Here is an 18322-nt window from a genome sequence, read left to right on the forward strand (position 1 = left end):
AACTATAAACAAGAAGCATCAGCCACACTGAGTGTCCATACTGTGACTGTGACATCACATCCTGTCACCTTTTAGTAGCAGAAGTTCTACTGTGTGAGTTGTTAAAGTCCAGTTTCAGATTCAAACATCTATCACTGTGATTCTGACTGGGTCTCACACACACACACAAACACACACACACACACACACACAAACAGACTTCAGACTCCTCACTTCCTCTCCAACACAATGAGAGAGACAAGAGTGCAAAAGAAGAAGTAACCATCACCAAGGGGAATATTTACTGGCTGAAAGAGAAAATGCACGCCCTCGCACCCCATTTCACACACACACACACACACACACACACACACACACACACACACACACATGTACATCATCACACACACACAAACTCCATCACTCATACAGGACTGTTCGTCATGACAGGAGCAGCAAAACCGAGGTACAGATAATTGGCTTTTTATTTCTACCAAAGTAAAGTGTGTGTGTGTGTGTGTGTGTGTGCGCGCTTGGGGTTAGCAAGACACAAAGGTCACAAATTGTTCCTCTTTAGTTTGTTAGCTTCTTTACTTATTTAAGCAATGCAGCAAGTTCTTCATCGGGAAGTGTTGAAGTGAGGAAATGCCAGTGAGTCATTTATCAGAAAATTGTTTAGCAGGGAGTCATTTATTAGTGAATCATTTATCAGTAAATCTGACACAATGAAGGTTCACTACAGCACAAATACTAATTCCAACTTTAGGCAGACCTCAGACCACTTTTAATTTAAACACACACACACACACACACACACACACACACACAGATTGCTGGTTTTCTGCATGGTTCTGTGATGTGGTTCTCTAACAGCAGTAGTTTCCCTGTGAACTTTTTTGTTTTCCTGCATGGGAACCGTTCTAAAGTTCCACTAGAACTGTTTAACAGAAAACACAGAACTCTTCTTACAGCAATGCTATTATGGTTGTTGAAGTTAATAATAGTAACAATAAGAACAACAATCATCATCATCATCATCATCATCCATTTATCCTCAACCTTAATTCTGTTCTCAGATCAGATTCTGCCTCAGCTGTGAGTTTGACGTCTTCGTCTTATGTTTGAATTTATTGTTAAATCTCTTAGTAACAAGAGGGAATTTGTCGCGTCAGGAAAAAGCTGATATAAGCAGAATAAAGAGCTTACTGAAGATGAATAAATGACAATACAGTAAAATCTCACTCAGATTACTGATCCCACCATTTACTGTAGTGCTGAAACACACACACACACACACACACACACACACACACACACACACACACACACACACACACACACCTGGACTCTCTTTCATTTAGAAATCACATTTCAAATCTCTAAATGTCTTTAGCACTTATACTTCTCCTGCTGTGTGATAGAGAATGAATAAATTAATGATGTTTTATAATGACCATCTGATCTACTACATTATATAAGCTGCTACACTTTATATATATTTCCTATGTATGTATGACTTGTTTAATTTTGTGTGATTCTGTGTACATTATGGTATTATTGTCCGTATTTACTGTCCGTATTTACTGTTGTCTCTTTGTCCTTGTCAATGTTGCATGGTAGTTTCCTGAAGGAACTGTGTTTCTTTTTTATCCATTGCCCTGCAATGTGCTAAAACTGACAGTAAAACTGACTTTGACTGATCTGACCTGAACACACAAAATATTTACATTTACATTTTACAAACCACAACACACACAGCTTTACAGATGATGCACTGGAACACAATCTGATCTGCATTTTAAATGTCATGTATAAACCATGTTTTTTACTCTGGTCATTTTTAGGGAAGTTTCAGAAATGATGTGAAGCTGTTCAGGTTGAAAAATCCCCTGGATTCCGTGTGTGTGTTTTCCCTGGTGTGTCGACCTCATAAACTCACAAACACACAAACACACAAACACACAAACAAGGTTTAGATTTTGACAAACAGATGGCCGCTCTGAGACCTCGCCTCACTCACAAACCAAACCTGCCACCTAAACCAAAGCCACACACACCAAACACCATCACTGCACACACACCGGCAGCGACCAGAGGAGACGCACAGGACACACATACATCCTCATTAACAACGACAGAAGGCTTTCATCAGACAGGCCACACCCACTCATCCCGAGAGAACAGAGAGAAGGAGGAGAGACAGAAGAGAGAGTGGAGAACAGAGCTGCAGATGGACGTGGGACGATCAGGTACTGGATTTAAACTACACACACACACGCACGCACACACACACACACACACACACACTGTTTTACAGTAAATAATAAAATTACACTTCAAACAAAGAATTTTCAGGTATTTTTATTTCATTCCTGAGTGTTTATGAAACATGTCAGTGATTTTTACTTTGACAATCCTTCCTACAGATTTTATTTCTCATCCATTGGTCATTAATATACATAAAGCAGATATCAAAGGTCATTATCAGTCGTTAATTGGCTCACTTAGTAAAGCAGTAAAATTATACTACAGTTTAACCCCTACTACTTACCCCAACTGCTAACACCTACTGCTAATGCTGTGTTCGTGGCATCTTGTAAATGTTAATGTGCAGGTTGTAATAATGTTGTTTCCCACATCGGTATGTTCAATGTGCAGAGTGGTGAAAAAACATGGATGCCTCCTTGAAAGCGTGTGTTTTGTTAGCTCTGTCAGAGCACATGAAGCTCATAAAAACTACTTTAACTGTACTTTTACAGTTACAGGCCTGGGTGGCTACTGGTGCTGTTCTACTGTAGTGAACTTCAAACATTCATGCAACATTTTAGACTGAAATTGCATCACACACACAACAGTGGACAATAGTGAGTAGTGTTAGCAACAAGCTAGCCAGCGGACAATAGCAAGAAGCTTAGCAACAAGCTAACCAGCTAACGTTAGTGATAACTCTAATGTTGATGATTAGAGCCTCAGAACAGTGATTAGTACGGTCAGTGTTATAGATTTAAGCGAGTGTTTTGTCTGTATATTAACTGATCTAAAGCCAATACTGCTCTAAAATCATTTAAAAGTAGAGAAGGGTAACTTTACACTCTTCACAGTGCGAGCGGCCATGTTGATGTGATGTCACTCCGTAAATGGGGAAGGAACTGGAAGTTAAGAAGTCTATCTCAAGTTGACAAGTTTTCACCTCAAATGCAGCTTTAGCCCCTACTACTAACTTGTACTGCTAACTACTACAACTAACTCGTACCACTAACTCCTACTGGTCATAACAGATGGTTAATGAAGTGCACTATGTTGAGAGATGGTCATTAGCACTACATTTAAACATGGTGCACGTTTAAATGGCTAATCCACTGAACTCAAAGTTTTAAAATGAGAGCCATTTTCGGTGTCCATTTGGTTTCTGTTGTGTTTTTGTAAATTAAATTAATGAAAAGTTCATAAAAACTGTAACCATTTTATACCAAAGACTAAGACCTTATATATACAGAAGAACAAAAGGACAAATTTGACATGCATGATGCATTAATCAGAGCCAAATAGCAGCAGAGAGTGTAAATTATTTGTTGTTTTGTGTTCAGAGCCAGACGGCAGTGAGACAGACGAGAGCGTTAAAGCAGAGAAGAGTATGAAGAGCTCGACAGCGCCCCCTCGTCACCTAGACGAGAAACACTGCCACTGCATCTGTCACCTCCCCCGGCCAGGCATGAGGCTGATGTGGGTTCCTGTGGAGGACATGGAGGACAGAACATATGCAGGACGAAACGTGAATAATGGCTCTCTACAGCGGGAGGACAAATCTGCAGGCGTGGAGGACACGGGCCGGAGACGGAGGACGAGCATCATAGTAGAACGCACTGCTGTGAAATCTCCCACAATGCCTCAGTGCTACAGCTGCCGCAGTTTCCGCCTCCATCACAGCCCACGGGACGAGGCGGCAAGTGAGGGCATATATGAGAGCATGGAGGTGTTCTCTTCACAGCCTCCTGAGGAACCCATATATCTACAGCTCCAACCATCTGATGACACCTCCCCAACCCCGCCCACCAGACCCATACCCCCACCCCGCCCACTCTCCACCCTGCGGGCCCGTCAGAAAGAAAGGCGGAGCACGCAGCCTGTTCTAGCCTATGTACTCTCACCGAGAGGAGGCCGTCCACCAATCAGACCTCACAGCAGCTGTGAAAGAGGAAGTGGAATCCCGCCTCTACGAAAACCAAAGACAGGTAAATACAGGAAATCAGCAGAGATGAGACATGAAAGAGAGAGAGAGAGAGAGAGAGAGAGAGAGAGAGAGAGAGTCACAACATGTAAATAATATAATAATCTAGCTAATAATCACTAACACTGCACCAACACTGCACTAACACACACCAACACTGCACTAACACACACCAACACTGGACTAACACACACCAACACACACCAACACTGCACTAACAAACACCAACACACACCAACACTGCACTAACACACACCAACACTACAGTAACACTGCACCAACACTGCACTAACACACACCAACACTGCACTAACACACACCAACACTGCACTAATACACACCAACACTGCACTAACACACACCAACACTGCACTAACACACACCAACACTGCACTAACACACACCAACACACACCAACACTGCACTAACACACACCAACACACACCAACACTACACCAACCCTACACCAACACACACCAACACTACACCAACACTACACCAACACACACCAACACACACCAACACTGGACTAACACACACCAACACTACACTAACACACACCAACACTGCACTAACACACACCAACACTGCACTAACACACACCAACACAGCACTAACACACACCAACACTGCACTAACACACACCAACACTACACTAACACACACCAACACTGCACTAACACAGGACTAACACACACCAACACTGCACTAACACACACCAACACTGGACTAACACACACCAACACTACACCAACACAGGACTAACACACACCAACACTGCACTAACACACACCTACACTGCACTAACACACACCAACACTGCACTAACACACACCAACACACACCAACACAGCACTAACACACACCAACACTACACCAACACACACCAACACTGCACTAACACACACCAACACTGCACTAACACACACCAACACTGCACTAACACAGGACTAACACACACCAACACTGCACTAACACACACCAACACAGCACTAACACACACCAACACTACACCAACACTACACCAACACACACCAACACTGCACTAACACACACCAACACTGCACCAACACACACCAACACTGCACTAACACACACCAACACTGGACTAACACACACCAACACTGCACTAACACACACCAACACTGCACTAACACACACCAACACTGGACTAACACACACCAACAAACACCAACACACACCAACACTGCACTAACACACACCAACACACACCAACACACACCAACACTACACCAACCCTACACCAACACACACCAACACTACACCAACACACACCAACACACACCAACACTGCACTAACACACACCAACACTGCACTAACACACACCAACACTGCACTAACACACACCAACACAGCACTAACACACACCAACACTACACCAACACACACCAACACTGCACTAACACACACCAACACTGCACCAACACACACCAACACTGGACTAACACACACCAACACTGCACTAACACACACCAACACTGCACTAACACACACCAACACACACCAACACACACCAACACTGGACTAACACACACCAACACTGCACTAACACACACCAACACACACCAACACAGCACTAACACACACCAACACTACACCAACACACACCAACACTGCACTAACACACACCAACACTGCACCAACACACACCAACACTGCACTAACACAGAGCAACACTGGACTAACACACACCAACACTGCACTAACACAGGACTAACACACACCAACACTGCACTAACACACACCAACACTGGACTAACACACACCAACAATACACCAACACAGGACTAACACACACCAACACTGCACTAACACACACCTACACTGCACTAACACACACCTACACTGCACCAACACACACCTACACTGCACCAACACACACCAACACTACACCAACACACACCAACACTACACTAACACACACCAACACTGCACCAACACACACCAACACTACACCAACACACACCAACACTACACCAACACACACCAACACTGCACTAACACACACCAACACTGCACCAACACACACCAACACTGCACTAACACACACCAACACTGGACTAACACAGGACTAACACACACCAACACTGCACTAACACACACCAACACTGGACTAACACACACCAACACTACACCAACACAGGACTAACACACACCAACACTGCACTAACACACACCAACACTGGACTAACACACACCAACACTGCACCAACACACACCAACACTGCACTAACACACACCAACACTACACTAACACACACCAACACTACACTAACACACAACTACACTACACCAACACACACCAACACTACACTAACACACACCAACACTGCACCAACACACACCAACACTGCACTAACACACACCAACACTGCACTAAGACACACCAACACTGCACTAACACACTACACCAACACTACACTAACACACACCAACACTACACTAACACACACTAACACACACCAACACTGCACTAACACACGCCAACACTACACTAACACTGCACCAACACTACACTAACACACACCAACACACACCAACACACACCAACACACACCAACACACACCAACACTGCACTAACACTGCACTAACACACACCAACACTGCACTAACACACACCAACACTACACTAACACACACCAATACTGGACTAACACACACCAACACTGCGCTAACACACACCAACATTACACTAACACTGCACCAACACTACACTAACACACACCAACACTACATTAACACACACTAACACACACCAACACTGCACTAACACACACCAACACTGGACTAACACACACCAACACACACCAACACTGCACTAACACACACCAACACACACCAACACACACCAACACTGCACTAACACACACCAACACTACACTAACACTGCACTAACACACACCAACACACACCAACACTGCACTAACACACACCAACACTGGACTAACACACACCAACACTGGACTAACACACACCAACACACACCAACACTGCTCTAACACACACTAACACACACCAACACTGCACTAACACACACCAACACTGCACTAACACACACTAACACACACCAACACACACCAACACTACACTAACACACACCAACACTGGACTAACACACACCAACACTGCACTAACACACACCAACATTACACTAACACTGCACCAACAGTACACTAACACACACCAACACTACATTAACACACACTAACACACACCAACACTGCACTAACACACTACACCAACACTGCACTAACACACTACACCAACACACACCAACACTGGACTAACACACACCAACACTGGACTAACACACACCAACACTGCACTACCACACACCAACACTGCACTACCACACACCAACACTACACTAACACTGCACCAACACTACACTAACACACACCAACACTACACTAACACACACCAACACTGCACTAACACACGCCAACACTGCACTAACACTGCACCAACACTACACTAACACACACCAACACACACCAACACACACCAACACTGCACTAACACTGCACTAACACACACCAACACTGCACTAACACACACCAACACTACACTAACACACACCAACACTGGACTAACACACACCAACACTGGACTAACACACACCAACGCTACACTAACACACACCAACGCTGCACTAACACACACCAACGCTGGACTAACACACACCAACGCTGGACTAACACACACCAACGCTACACCAACACACACTAACACACACCAACACTGCACTAACACACACCAACACTGCACTAACACACACCAACACTGGACTAACACACACCAACACTGCACTAACACACACCAACACTACAATAACACACACCAACACTGCACTAACACACACCAACACTGCAGCAACACACACCAACACTGGACTAACACACACCAACACTGGACTAACACACACCAACACTACAATAACACACACCAACACTGCACTAACACACACCAACACTGCACCAACACACACCAACACTGGACTAACACACACCAACACTACACCAACACATACCAACACTGCACTAACACACACCAACACTACACTAACACACACCAACACTGCACTAACACACACCTACACTACACCAACACACACCAACACTACACTAACACACACCAACACTGCACCAACACACACCAACACTGGACTAACACACACCAACACTACACCAACACACACCTACACTACGCCAACACACACCTACACTACGCCAACACACACCAACACTGCACTAACACACACCAACACTGCACTAACACTACACTAACACTGCACTAACACACACCAACACTGCACTAACACACACCAACACTGCACTAACACACACCAACACTGGACTAACACACACCAACACTACACCAACACAGGACTAATACACACCAACACTACACTAACACACACCAACACTGCACCAACACACACCAACACTGGACTAACACACACCAACACTACACCAACACACACCAACACTGCACTAACACACACCAACACTACACTAACACACACCAACACTGCACTAACACACACCAACACTACACTAACACACACCTACACTACACCAACACACACCAACACTGGACTAACACACACCAACACTACACTAACACACACCAACACTGCACTAACACACACCTACACTACACCAACACACACCTACACTACACCTACACTACACCAACACACACCAACACTACACCAACACACACCAACACTGCACTAACACACACCAACACTACACTAACACACACCAACACTACACCAACACACACCAACACTGCACTAACACACACCAACACTACACTAACACACACCAACACTACACTAACACACACCTACACTACACCAACACACACCAACACTGGACTAACACACACCAACACTGCACTAACACACACCAACACACACGAACACTACACTAACACTACACTAACACACACCTACACTACACCAACACACACCAACACTACACTAACACACACCTACACTACACCAACACTACATCAACACTGCACTAACACACACCTACACTACACCAACACACACCAACACTACACCAACACACACCTACACTACACCAACACTACACTAACACACACTAACACTACACTAACACACACCTACACTACACCAACACTACACTAACACACACCAGCACTACACTAACACACACCAACACTACACTAACACACACCAACACACACCTACACTACACTAACACTGCACCAACACTGCAATAACACACACCAACACTGCAATAACACACACCAACACTACACCAACACTACACTAACACTGCACCAACACTGCAATAACACACACCAACACTGCACTAACACACACCAACACTGCACTAACACTGCACCAACACTGCACCAACACTGCACTAACACACACCAACACTGCACTAACACACACCAACACTGCACTAACACACACCTACACTACACTAACACTGCACCAACACTGCACTAACACTGCACCAACACTGCACTAACACACACCAACACACACGAACACTACACTAACACTGCACCAACACTGCACTAACACTACACTAACACACACCAACACTACACTAACACACACCTACACTACACCAACACACACCAACACTACACTAACACACACCTACACTACACCAACACTACACCAACACTACACTAACACACACCTACACTACACTAACACACACCTACACTACACCAACACACACCTACACTACACTAACACACACCTACACTACACTAACACTACACCAACACTACACTAACACACACCTACACTACACTAACACACACCAACACACACCTACACTACACTAACACACACCTACACTACACCAACACACACTAACACACACCTACACTACACCAACACACACTAACACTACACTAACACTACACTAACACACACCTACACTACACTAACACACACCAACACTACACTAACACACACCAACACACACCTACACTACACTAACACACACCTACACTACACCAACACACACCAACACTACACTAACACACACCTACACTACACCAACACTACACTAACACACACTAACACTACACCAACACTACACTAACACACACCTACACTACACCAACACACACTAACACTACACTAACACACACCTACACTACACCAACACTACACTAACACACACCTACACTGCACCAACACTGCACCAACACACACCAACACTGCACCAACACTGCACCAACACTGCACTAACACACACCAACACTGCACCAACACTGCACTAACACTGCACCAACACTGCACCAACACTGGACTAACACTGGACTAACACACACCAACACTACACTAACACACACCAACACTGCACTAACACTGCACCAACACTACACCAACACACACCAACACTGCACTAACACACACCTACACTACACCAACACACACCAACACTACACTAACACTGCACTAACACACCCCAACACTACACTAACACACACCTACACTACACTAACACACACCAACACTGCACCAACACTGCACTAACACACACCAACACTGCACTAACACTGCACCAACACTGCACCAACACTGCACTAACACTGCACTAACACACACCAACACTGCACTAACACACACCAACACTACACTAACACTGCACCTACACTGCACTAACACACACCAACACTGCACTAACACTACACCAACACTGCACTAACACACACCTACACTACACTAACACACACCTACACTACACTAACACACACCAACACTACACTAACACACACCAACACTACACTAACACTGCACCAACACTGCACCAACACACACTAACACTGCACCAACACTACACTAACACTGCAACAACACTGCACTAACACACACCAACACTACACTAACACACACCAACACTGCACTAGCACACACCAGCACTGCACTAACACACACCAACACTGCACTAACACACACCAACACTGCACTAACACTACACCAACACTGCACTAACACACACCTACACTACACTAACACTGCACCAACACACACCAACACTGCACTAACACTGCACCAACACTGCACTAACACTGCACTAACACACACCAACACTGCACTAACACACATGAACACTACACTAACACTGCACCAACACTGCACCAACACTGCACTAACACTGCACTACCACACACCAACACTACACTAACACACACCAACACTACACTAACACACACCAACACTGCACTAACACACACCAACACTGCACTAACACTACACCAAAGCACACCAACACTGCACTAACACACACCTACACTACACAAACACACACGAACACTACACTAACACTGCACTAACACACACCAACACTACACTAACACACACCAACACTACACCAAAGCGCACTAACACTGCACTAACACACCCCAACACTACACCAAAGCGCACCGACACACCCCAACACTACACCAAAGCGCACTAACACTGCACTAACACACCCCAACACTACATCAAAGCACACCAACACTGCACTAACACTACACTAACACACACCAACACTGCACTAACACACCAACACACACCAACACTGCACAAATGCACACCAACACTACACCAAAGCACACCAACACTGCACAAATGCACACCAACACTACACCAAAGCACACCAACACACACCAACACTGCACTAACGCACACCAACACTGCACTAACACTACACCAACACTACACCAACACACACCAACACTGCACTAACGCACACCAACACTGCACTAATGCACACCAACACTGCACTAACACTACACCAACACTGCACTAATGCACACCAACACTACACCAACACTACACCAAAGCACACCAACACTGCACTAACACACACCAACACTGAACAAACACACACTAAGACTGCACTAACGCACACCAACACTGCACTGACGCGCATCAAAACTACACTGACGCACACCAAACAATAAAGCTAATTAAATTGAGAAACAGAAAAACAAGAGAGACGGTGATAGACAGATAGACAGACAGTTTTATTACAATAGTTTGTATTAATCTGAATTTTAATTTTTATTTGTAGAGGACCAGAAACAAGATGGAAACACAGAGACAAAAGAAGACACTGAGTAAGACTGCACAACTACACAACACAGCTACACAATACAACTACACAACCACAACAGTTAACTACACAACACAACTACACAACCGCTACACAGCCACACAACACAACAAATAACTGCACAACACAACTACACAATACTGTGTCTATCCAACACAACTACACAACACCACAACACTGCCACAGATTACAGTCTCTCTCTCTCTCTCTCTCTCTCTCTCTCTCTCTCAGGAGTGGTGATCAGGAGCAGGTGATCTGTGACAGAGATGGTGGCAGTGATCATGCTGGAGGAGGTGATCATAGTGGAGAAGGTGACTATGGTGGAGGAGGTGATAGTGTGGAGGAGGTGATTATGGTGGAGGAGTTGATCATTGTGGAAGAGATGATTATGGTGGAGAAGGTGATTATGGGTGAGGAGGTGATTATGGTGGAGAAGGTGATTATGGGTGAGGAGGTGATTAATGTGGAGAAGGTGATTATTGTGGAGGAGTTGATCATTGTGGAAGAGATGATTATGGTGGAGAAGGTGATTATGGGTGAGGAGTTGATTATGTTGGAGAAGGTGATTATGGTGGAGGAGGTGATCAATGTGCATGAAGTGATTATAGTGCAGAAGGTGATTATGGTGGCGGAGGTGATCATTGTGGAGGAGGTGTTTATGGTGGAGGTGATCGTGGTGGAGGAGGGGATTATGGTGGAGGATGGGATCGTGTGGAGGAGGTGATTTTGGTGGAGGATGTGATTGTGGTGGAAAATGTCTTCATTGTGGAGGAGGTGATTATGGTGGAGGAGGTGATCATTGTGGAGGAGGTGTTTATGGTGGAGGTGATCGTGGTGGAGGAGGGGATTATGGTGGAGGATGTGATCATTGTGGAGGAGGTGATCGTGTGGAGGATGGAGGAGGTGTGGAGGTGATCGTGATGGAGGAGGGGATTATGGTGGAGGATGTGATCATTGTGGAGGAGGTGATCGTGTGGAGGATGGGATCGTGTGGAGGAGGTGATTTTGGTGGAGGATGTGATTGTGGTGGAAAATGTCTTCATTGTGGAGGAGGTGATTATGGTGGAGGAGGTGATCATTGTGGAGGAGGTGATCGTGTGGAGGATGTGATCATTGTGGAGGACGGGATCGTGTGGAGGAGGTGATTTTGGTGGAGGATGTGATTTTGGTGGAGGATGTGATTATGGTGGAGGATGTGATTATGGTGGAGGAGGTGATTATGGTGGAGAATGTCCTCATTGTGGAGGATGTGATTATGGTGGAGAATGTCCTCATTGTGGAGGAGGTGATTATGGTGGAGGAGGTGATCATTGTGAAGGAGGCGATTATGGTGGAGAAGGTGATTATGGTGGAGAATGTCCTCATTGTGGAGGAGGTGATTATGGTGGAGGAGGTGATTATGGTGGAGGAGGCGATTATGGTGGAGAAGGTGATTATGGTGGAGAAGGTGATCACTGTGGAGGAGTTAATTATAGTCCACCTCCTCCACAATGATCACCTCCTCCACAGCTATCACAATAGTGATAATACAATCTATCAGCCATTCTCGATACTATCATCAATCGCCAAAAGTCTAACATCAATACTTTGTGCAGACACATGGACTACACTCAGTAATTATACACCTACAGAGTGAAGTGGGAGGGAGGCAGAGCTGATCAAATGTGTGTGTGCGTGTTTGTGTGTACAGAGCCGGTGCAGCGTGTGAGCCCCGCCCCCCACAGGAGGTGTGTGAGCGAGTGTGTGATGCGAGGAAAGGTCACACTGTGGCAGAATCTCGGAACAGTGAAGCAGAGCGGAGTGTTACACACACTCACCTACAGAGAGAGACAGAGACAAGAGGTGAGACTGAGACAGATAAATAAGCCATGTCACATATTTCATCCAGTGACTGTACATGTGAGTGGACGTTGTAACAGCGAGTCAGAAGTGAAGGCAGAATGTCTCTGAGGCCCTCTAGTGGCTGGCTGCAGTACAATTTTTAACCCCGCCCATTTCCATGTTACTGAATTCAACACAGGCCAAACCTCCACAAATTATTTTCGGGAGTAGTGTTCTGCCATTTTTACAAGTTCAGTTGACCCTGATATCTCCTGCAAAATTTTTTCTTATGATAAATGCTTTTTAAAGGAGTTATTTCATGATAAATTAAAGGGCGTGGTTGATGTGGTGATTGACAGCTTTGGGTTGGGCTAGAAATGACAGTCGAGTCTCATGAACACATACGCACTTTCCAGCAAGCTCCTGAAGCTCTTACTGAGATTACAGCCCTGTGAACTCCATTTAACACCTTTAGAAATTGTTAGATTTACATTGTTGACAGCAAAGTCATGTCCTGTTCTGCTGTAAACTGTTCTGGCAGACTGTCAGTGGGGAGTTCTTTCAGTTTTCCTGGCATGTTTGCTCATTTTTGATGTCTTAGCTAGTTCTTTGTACTGGATATTATAACTAGCAAACCAATGTGAGTAACAAAGTGACAGCATCAATCAGGGCAGCTAACACTCGCTACACTTATTAATAATTTATGATTGACTGTATGACCAAAGCTAACACCCGAGGTAGCTTGGTAAGGTTAGCTAGTCCCGCATTAATAGCACTTCTCCACTCAGACATGGAACTTACTGCAGGTGTCAGAGCTAGATGAACATCAGGTTGAGTGTACAGTCATTGATTTCAGCACTGAGTTCTAAACTTCTCTTTGAACTTTGACCTTTAGTGTATGTTTGAGGTTGTGACCTCGGAGACATCATACTTGCGTTCGCTCAATGTGCTCAGAGATCACTTCCTGGGGTCACGGGAGCTAGATGGCACGCTCGTCATCCACGACAAAAAGTCACTGTTCTCCAACATCCTGCAAGTACACGAGGTCAGCCAAAGGTCAGTGCTATAGAAAACAACAGCAACAACAACAATAATAATAATAACAATAATAATAATAATCATCATCATCATCATTTTTATCTTGTTAATAAGTATTAGCGTCCCCCCCCCCCCAAACACATACACAAACACACAGGTTCCTGCAGGATCTGCTGGCTCGAGTAGACGAGTGTGTGCTCATCTCTGATGTGTGTGACATCATCTACCACCACGCATGCACACACTTCTCTGTGTACATTGAGTACGTCAGGAACCAGCTGTATCAGGAGAAGACCTACAGCAAGCTAATGTACGACACACGCACACATACATATGTCTCTTTTATCTTGCACAATGTTTTGCATTGTTCCATTTTTTCGTGCTGCAAACATTTGTTGTGTGTGTGTTTAGGCAGTGTAACAGTGTGTTCCACACAGTAATGAGGCAGTATGTGTGTGTGTGTGTGTGTGTGTGTGTGTGTGTGTGTGTGTGTGTGTGTATAGGCAGTGTAACCGTGAGTTCCATACAGTAATGAGGCGATTAGAGCAATCTCCTCTCTGTAATCGGCTGCCATTTACCTCCTTCCTGCTGCTGCCATTCCAGAGGATCACGCGCATCAAGATCCTGATACAGGTACACACACACACACACATACACACACACAGTGTCAGACTGAACATTGATGTGAGCCTCCAGTCTAGTTTATGCTTCATCAGTACCGCTCCTGAGAGCCTTCTGAACCAAACCACAAGAATGTTCAGTGGTTCAGGATGGTGTGAGGAGCTCAGCTATCCATCAAATGAGGGGGGTGTGACAGGAGGCACTTAGAGAGTGACTACCCCGTGTCTGATCTGTTTTTCAACGTTCCCTCAGTGTGTGTTTCATGTGCAGTGATGTGTGTAAATGTGTTTTAATGTGTGTGTGTGTGTGTGTGTGTGTGTGCGTGCTTAATTGTAGAGTATTCTGAAGAACACATTGGAGGGTTCAAAAGAGGAAAACACAGCCTGTAGAGCTCTAACTACAGTGAATGAGGTCAGACACACACAAACACAGACACACACACCTTTATCACTGTGGCTGAATAATTCTACTCCTAAGTTACATATACATACACACAATGTGTATGTTTGTGTGTGTGTGTAGATAATCAAAGAGGCAAACACACAGGTGGGTCAGATGAAGCAGATGGAGGAGCTCATACACATCGCCACTATGCTGGAGTTTGATAAACTCAAGGTCTCAAACAACATACACACCAGACCACACAAACACACACAAACACACATAGCTTTGCAGTACCCCCACCCCCATTAACCCTGTCCATCCCATAATACTCCAGGCGATCCCTCTGGTGTCTCGAACACGGTGTTTGGAGAAACAGGGTGAGCTACAGGAGCTCATTAAAGGTGGATCAATGTTCAGTTTCCGCTTCCGTTTCAACCCCATCTACATCTTCCTCTTCAATGACATCATCATCCTCACACGCAGGATGTAAGTACGCACACACACAGCAACAGGAAATGCAGTAGCAGGAATAATACTCACTCATCTCTATTTGTCATTCTCTCTCTCTCTCTGGCTCTCTCTGTTTGTCTCTCAGCAGTGTAAATACAGATCGCTTCCTGGTCCTTGACCACGCCCACCGCTCTCTGGTTCAGGTCCAGCGCCAAGAGGGAGGAACTCAGTTAGACCACACCTTCTGTCTAATAATGCTGGAGAATCACCAGGGCAAGATGTGTGAGCGTGTACTAAAGGCTAACACAGAGTACGACACACATGCAAACACACATATATAAATACACATACACAAATACACACTCACCATTGTAATGTTTGTCTCTTTGTATCTGTAGGTCAGACCTGCACCGGTGGACAGCAGCATTTCCATCTGTCTCTATGACATCGGAATTAAAGGAAGAGAGAGTGTATGCTGACTGGGGTGAGCTTCTCACACACACACACACACACACACATACAGGGGACCTAATTCTGCTCACACACACAGCTCAATGACACAACATGCATGTGTTCAGTTCTCCAGTGGGTGTTTCAGTCTGTGTGTGTGTGTCAGACTGCCCACAGGTCCAGTGCATCCAGCAGTATGTTGCAAAACAGGCTGATGAGCTCAGCTTAGAACCCTCTGACGTCATCAATGTTATACGCAAAACAAACGAGGGTAAGTGACAGGTTAAACAGTGTGTGTCTGTGTGCTATAGTGTTATAGATGTTGTGTATTTCAGTGTGTTGTGTTGCTGTAACATTGTTCATTATTGTGATTATGCAGGTTGGTGGGAGGGGATTCGACTCTCAGATCAGACGACTGGTTGGTTTCCTCACGATGTCGTGATTGAGGTCACCAACGAGCACCAGCGCCGCCGCAACCTCAGAGAACAATACAGAATCTCCCATGCAGCCAATCACAGCACTGCGAGCAGAGCCTCACTACAGGCAGCCAATCACAGCACTGCGAGCAGAGCCTCACTACAGGCAGCCAATCACAGCACTGCGAGCAGAGCCTCACTACAGGCAGCCAATCACAGCACTGCGAGCAGAGCCTCACTGCAGGCAGCCAATCACAGCACTGCAAACACAGCCTTACTACATCCAGCCAATCACAGCGTTCCAAACAGCCAGTCATGAGCACCAAGTTCATCTTGAGCATCCAATCACAACATACCAGTATGAGCCGAAGCACAGCTAGCTAATCAGATGCTCCAAACTCCAAGCTCTACCACTGACAGCCAAACCAAACACTTCCAATGCTGCTGTAAAACTGTCCACCAGTCAGGGCAAGGAGAACTCGGTCAGCCTATCAGAGCATGCTGAGCTCAGCGTGTGTGTGTATGCGATACAGTGACGTCTCTCCAGTACACATTATCGTAACTAAAATCATTGTTATGTTTAAAATGTAAATAAACATTGTGAAATTAAATCTGTCAAGCGTGCGAATATGAGTGAGTTGAGCGTCAAATACACTGCGCTGTGATCATCTCAAACACAGGACAGAATTACACTCAATAAACTGTCAGATTACTGTGATGACAAGAAAATTCAATTTTATTTATATAGCACTATACAATAACAGTGGATATTGTTACAAAGCAGCTTTACAGAAATCCAGATAT

The 18322-nt window shown here is 45.1% G+C and overlaps 1 protein-coding gene across 2 annotated transcripts; it reads left to right on the plus strand.

The window, feature by feature from the left end:
• The first annotated feature begins 99 nt into the window (after positions 1-99).
• arhgef15a (Rho guanine nucleotide exchange factor (GEF) 15) lies at positions 100-18138 on the plus strand. Of its 2 annotated transcripts, none has more exons than XM_026917649.3 (16): positions 100-445; positions 1824-2228; positions 3567-4211; positions 12297-12342; positions 12570-12649; positions 14029-14180; positions 15055-15215; positions 15355-15507; positions 15701-15830; positions 16155-16229; positions 16341-16433; positions 16537-16688; positions 16798-16962; positions 17051-17136; positions 17269-17373; positions 17482-18138. In XM_026917649.3, exons 2-16 carry the CDS (start codon positions 1970-1972, stop codon positions 17835-17837), a joined length of 2658 nt encoding a protein of 885 aa, XP_026773450.3. In that variant the 5' UTR covers positions 100-445; positions 1824-1969; the 3' UTR covers positions 17838-18138. The 2 variants fall into 2 exon arrangements, with proteins under 2 accessions (XP_026773450.3, XP_026773452.3); XM_026917651.3 differs by having other exon boundaries at positions 16801-16962.
• The last annotated feature ends 184 nt before the right edge of the window (positions 18139-18322 follow it).

Source organism: Pangasianodon hypophthalmus, chromosome 27 (assembly GCF_027358585.1).
Source record: "Pangasianodon hypophthalmus isolate fPanHyp1 chromosome 27, fPanHyp1.pri, whole genome shotgun sequence".
Lineage (NCBI taxonomy): Eukaryota > Metazoa > Chordata > Actinopteri > Siluriformes > Pangasiidae > Pangasianodon > Pangasianodon hypophthalmus.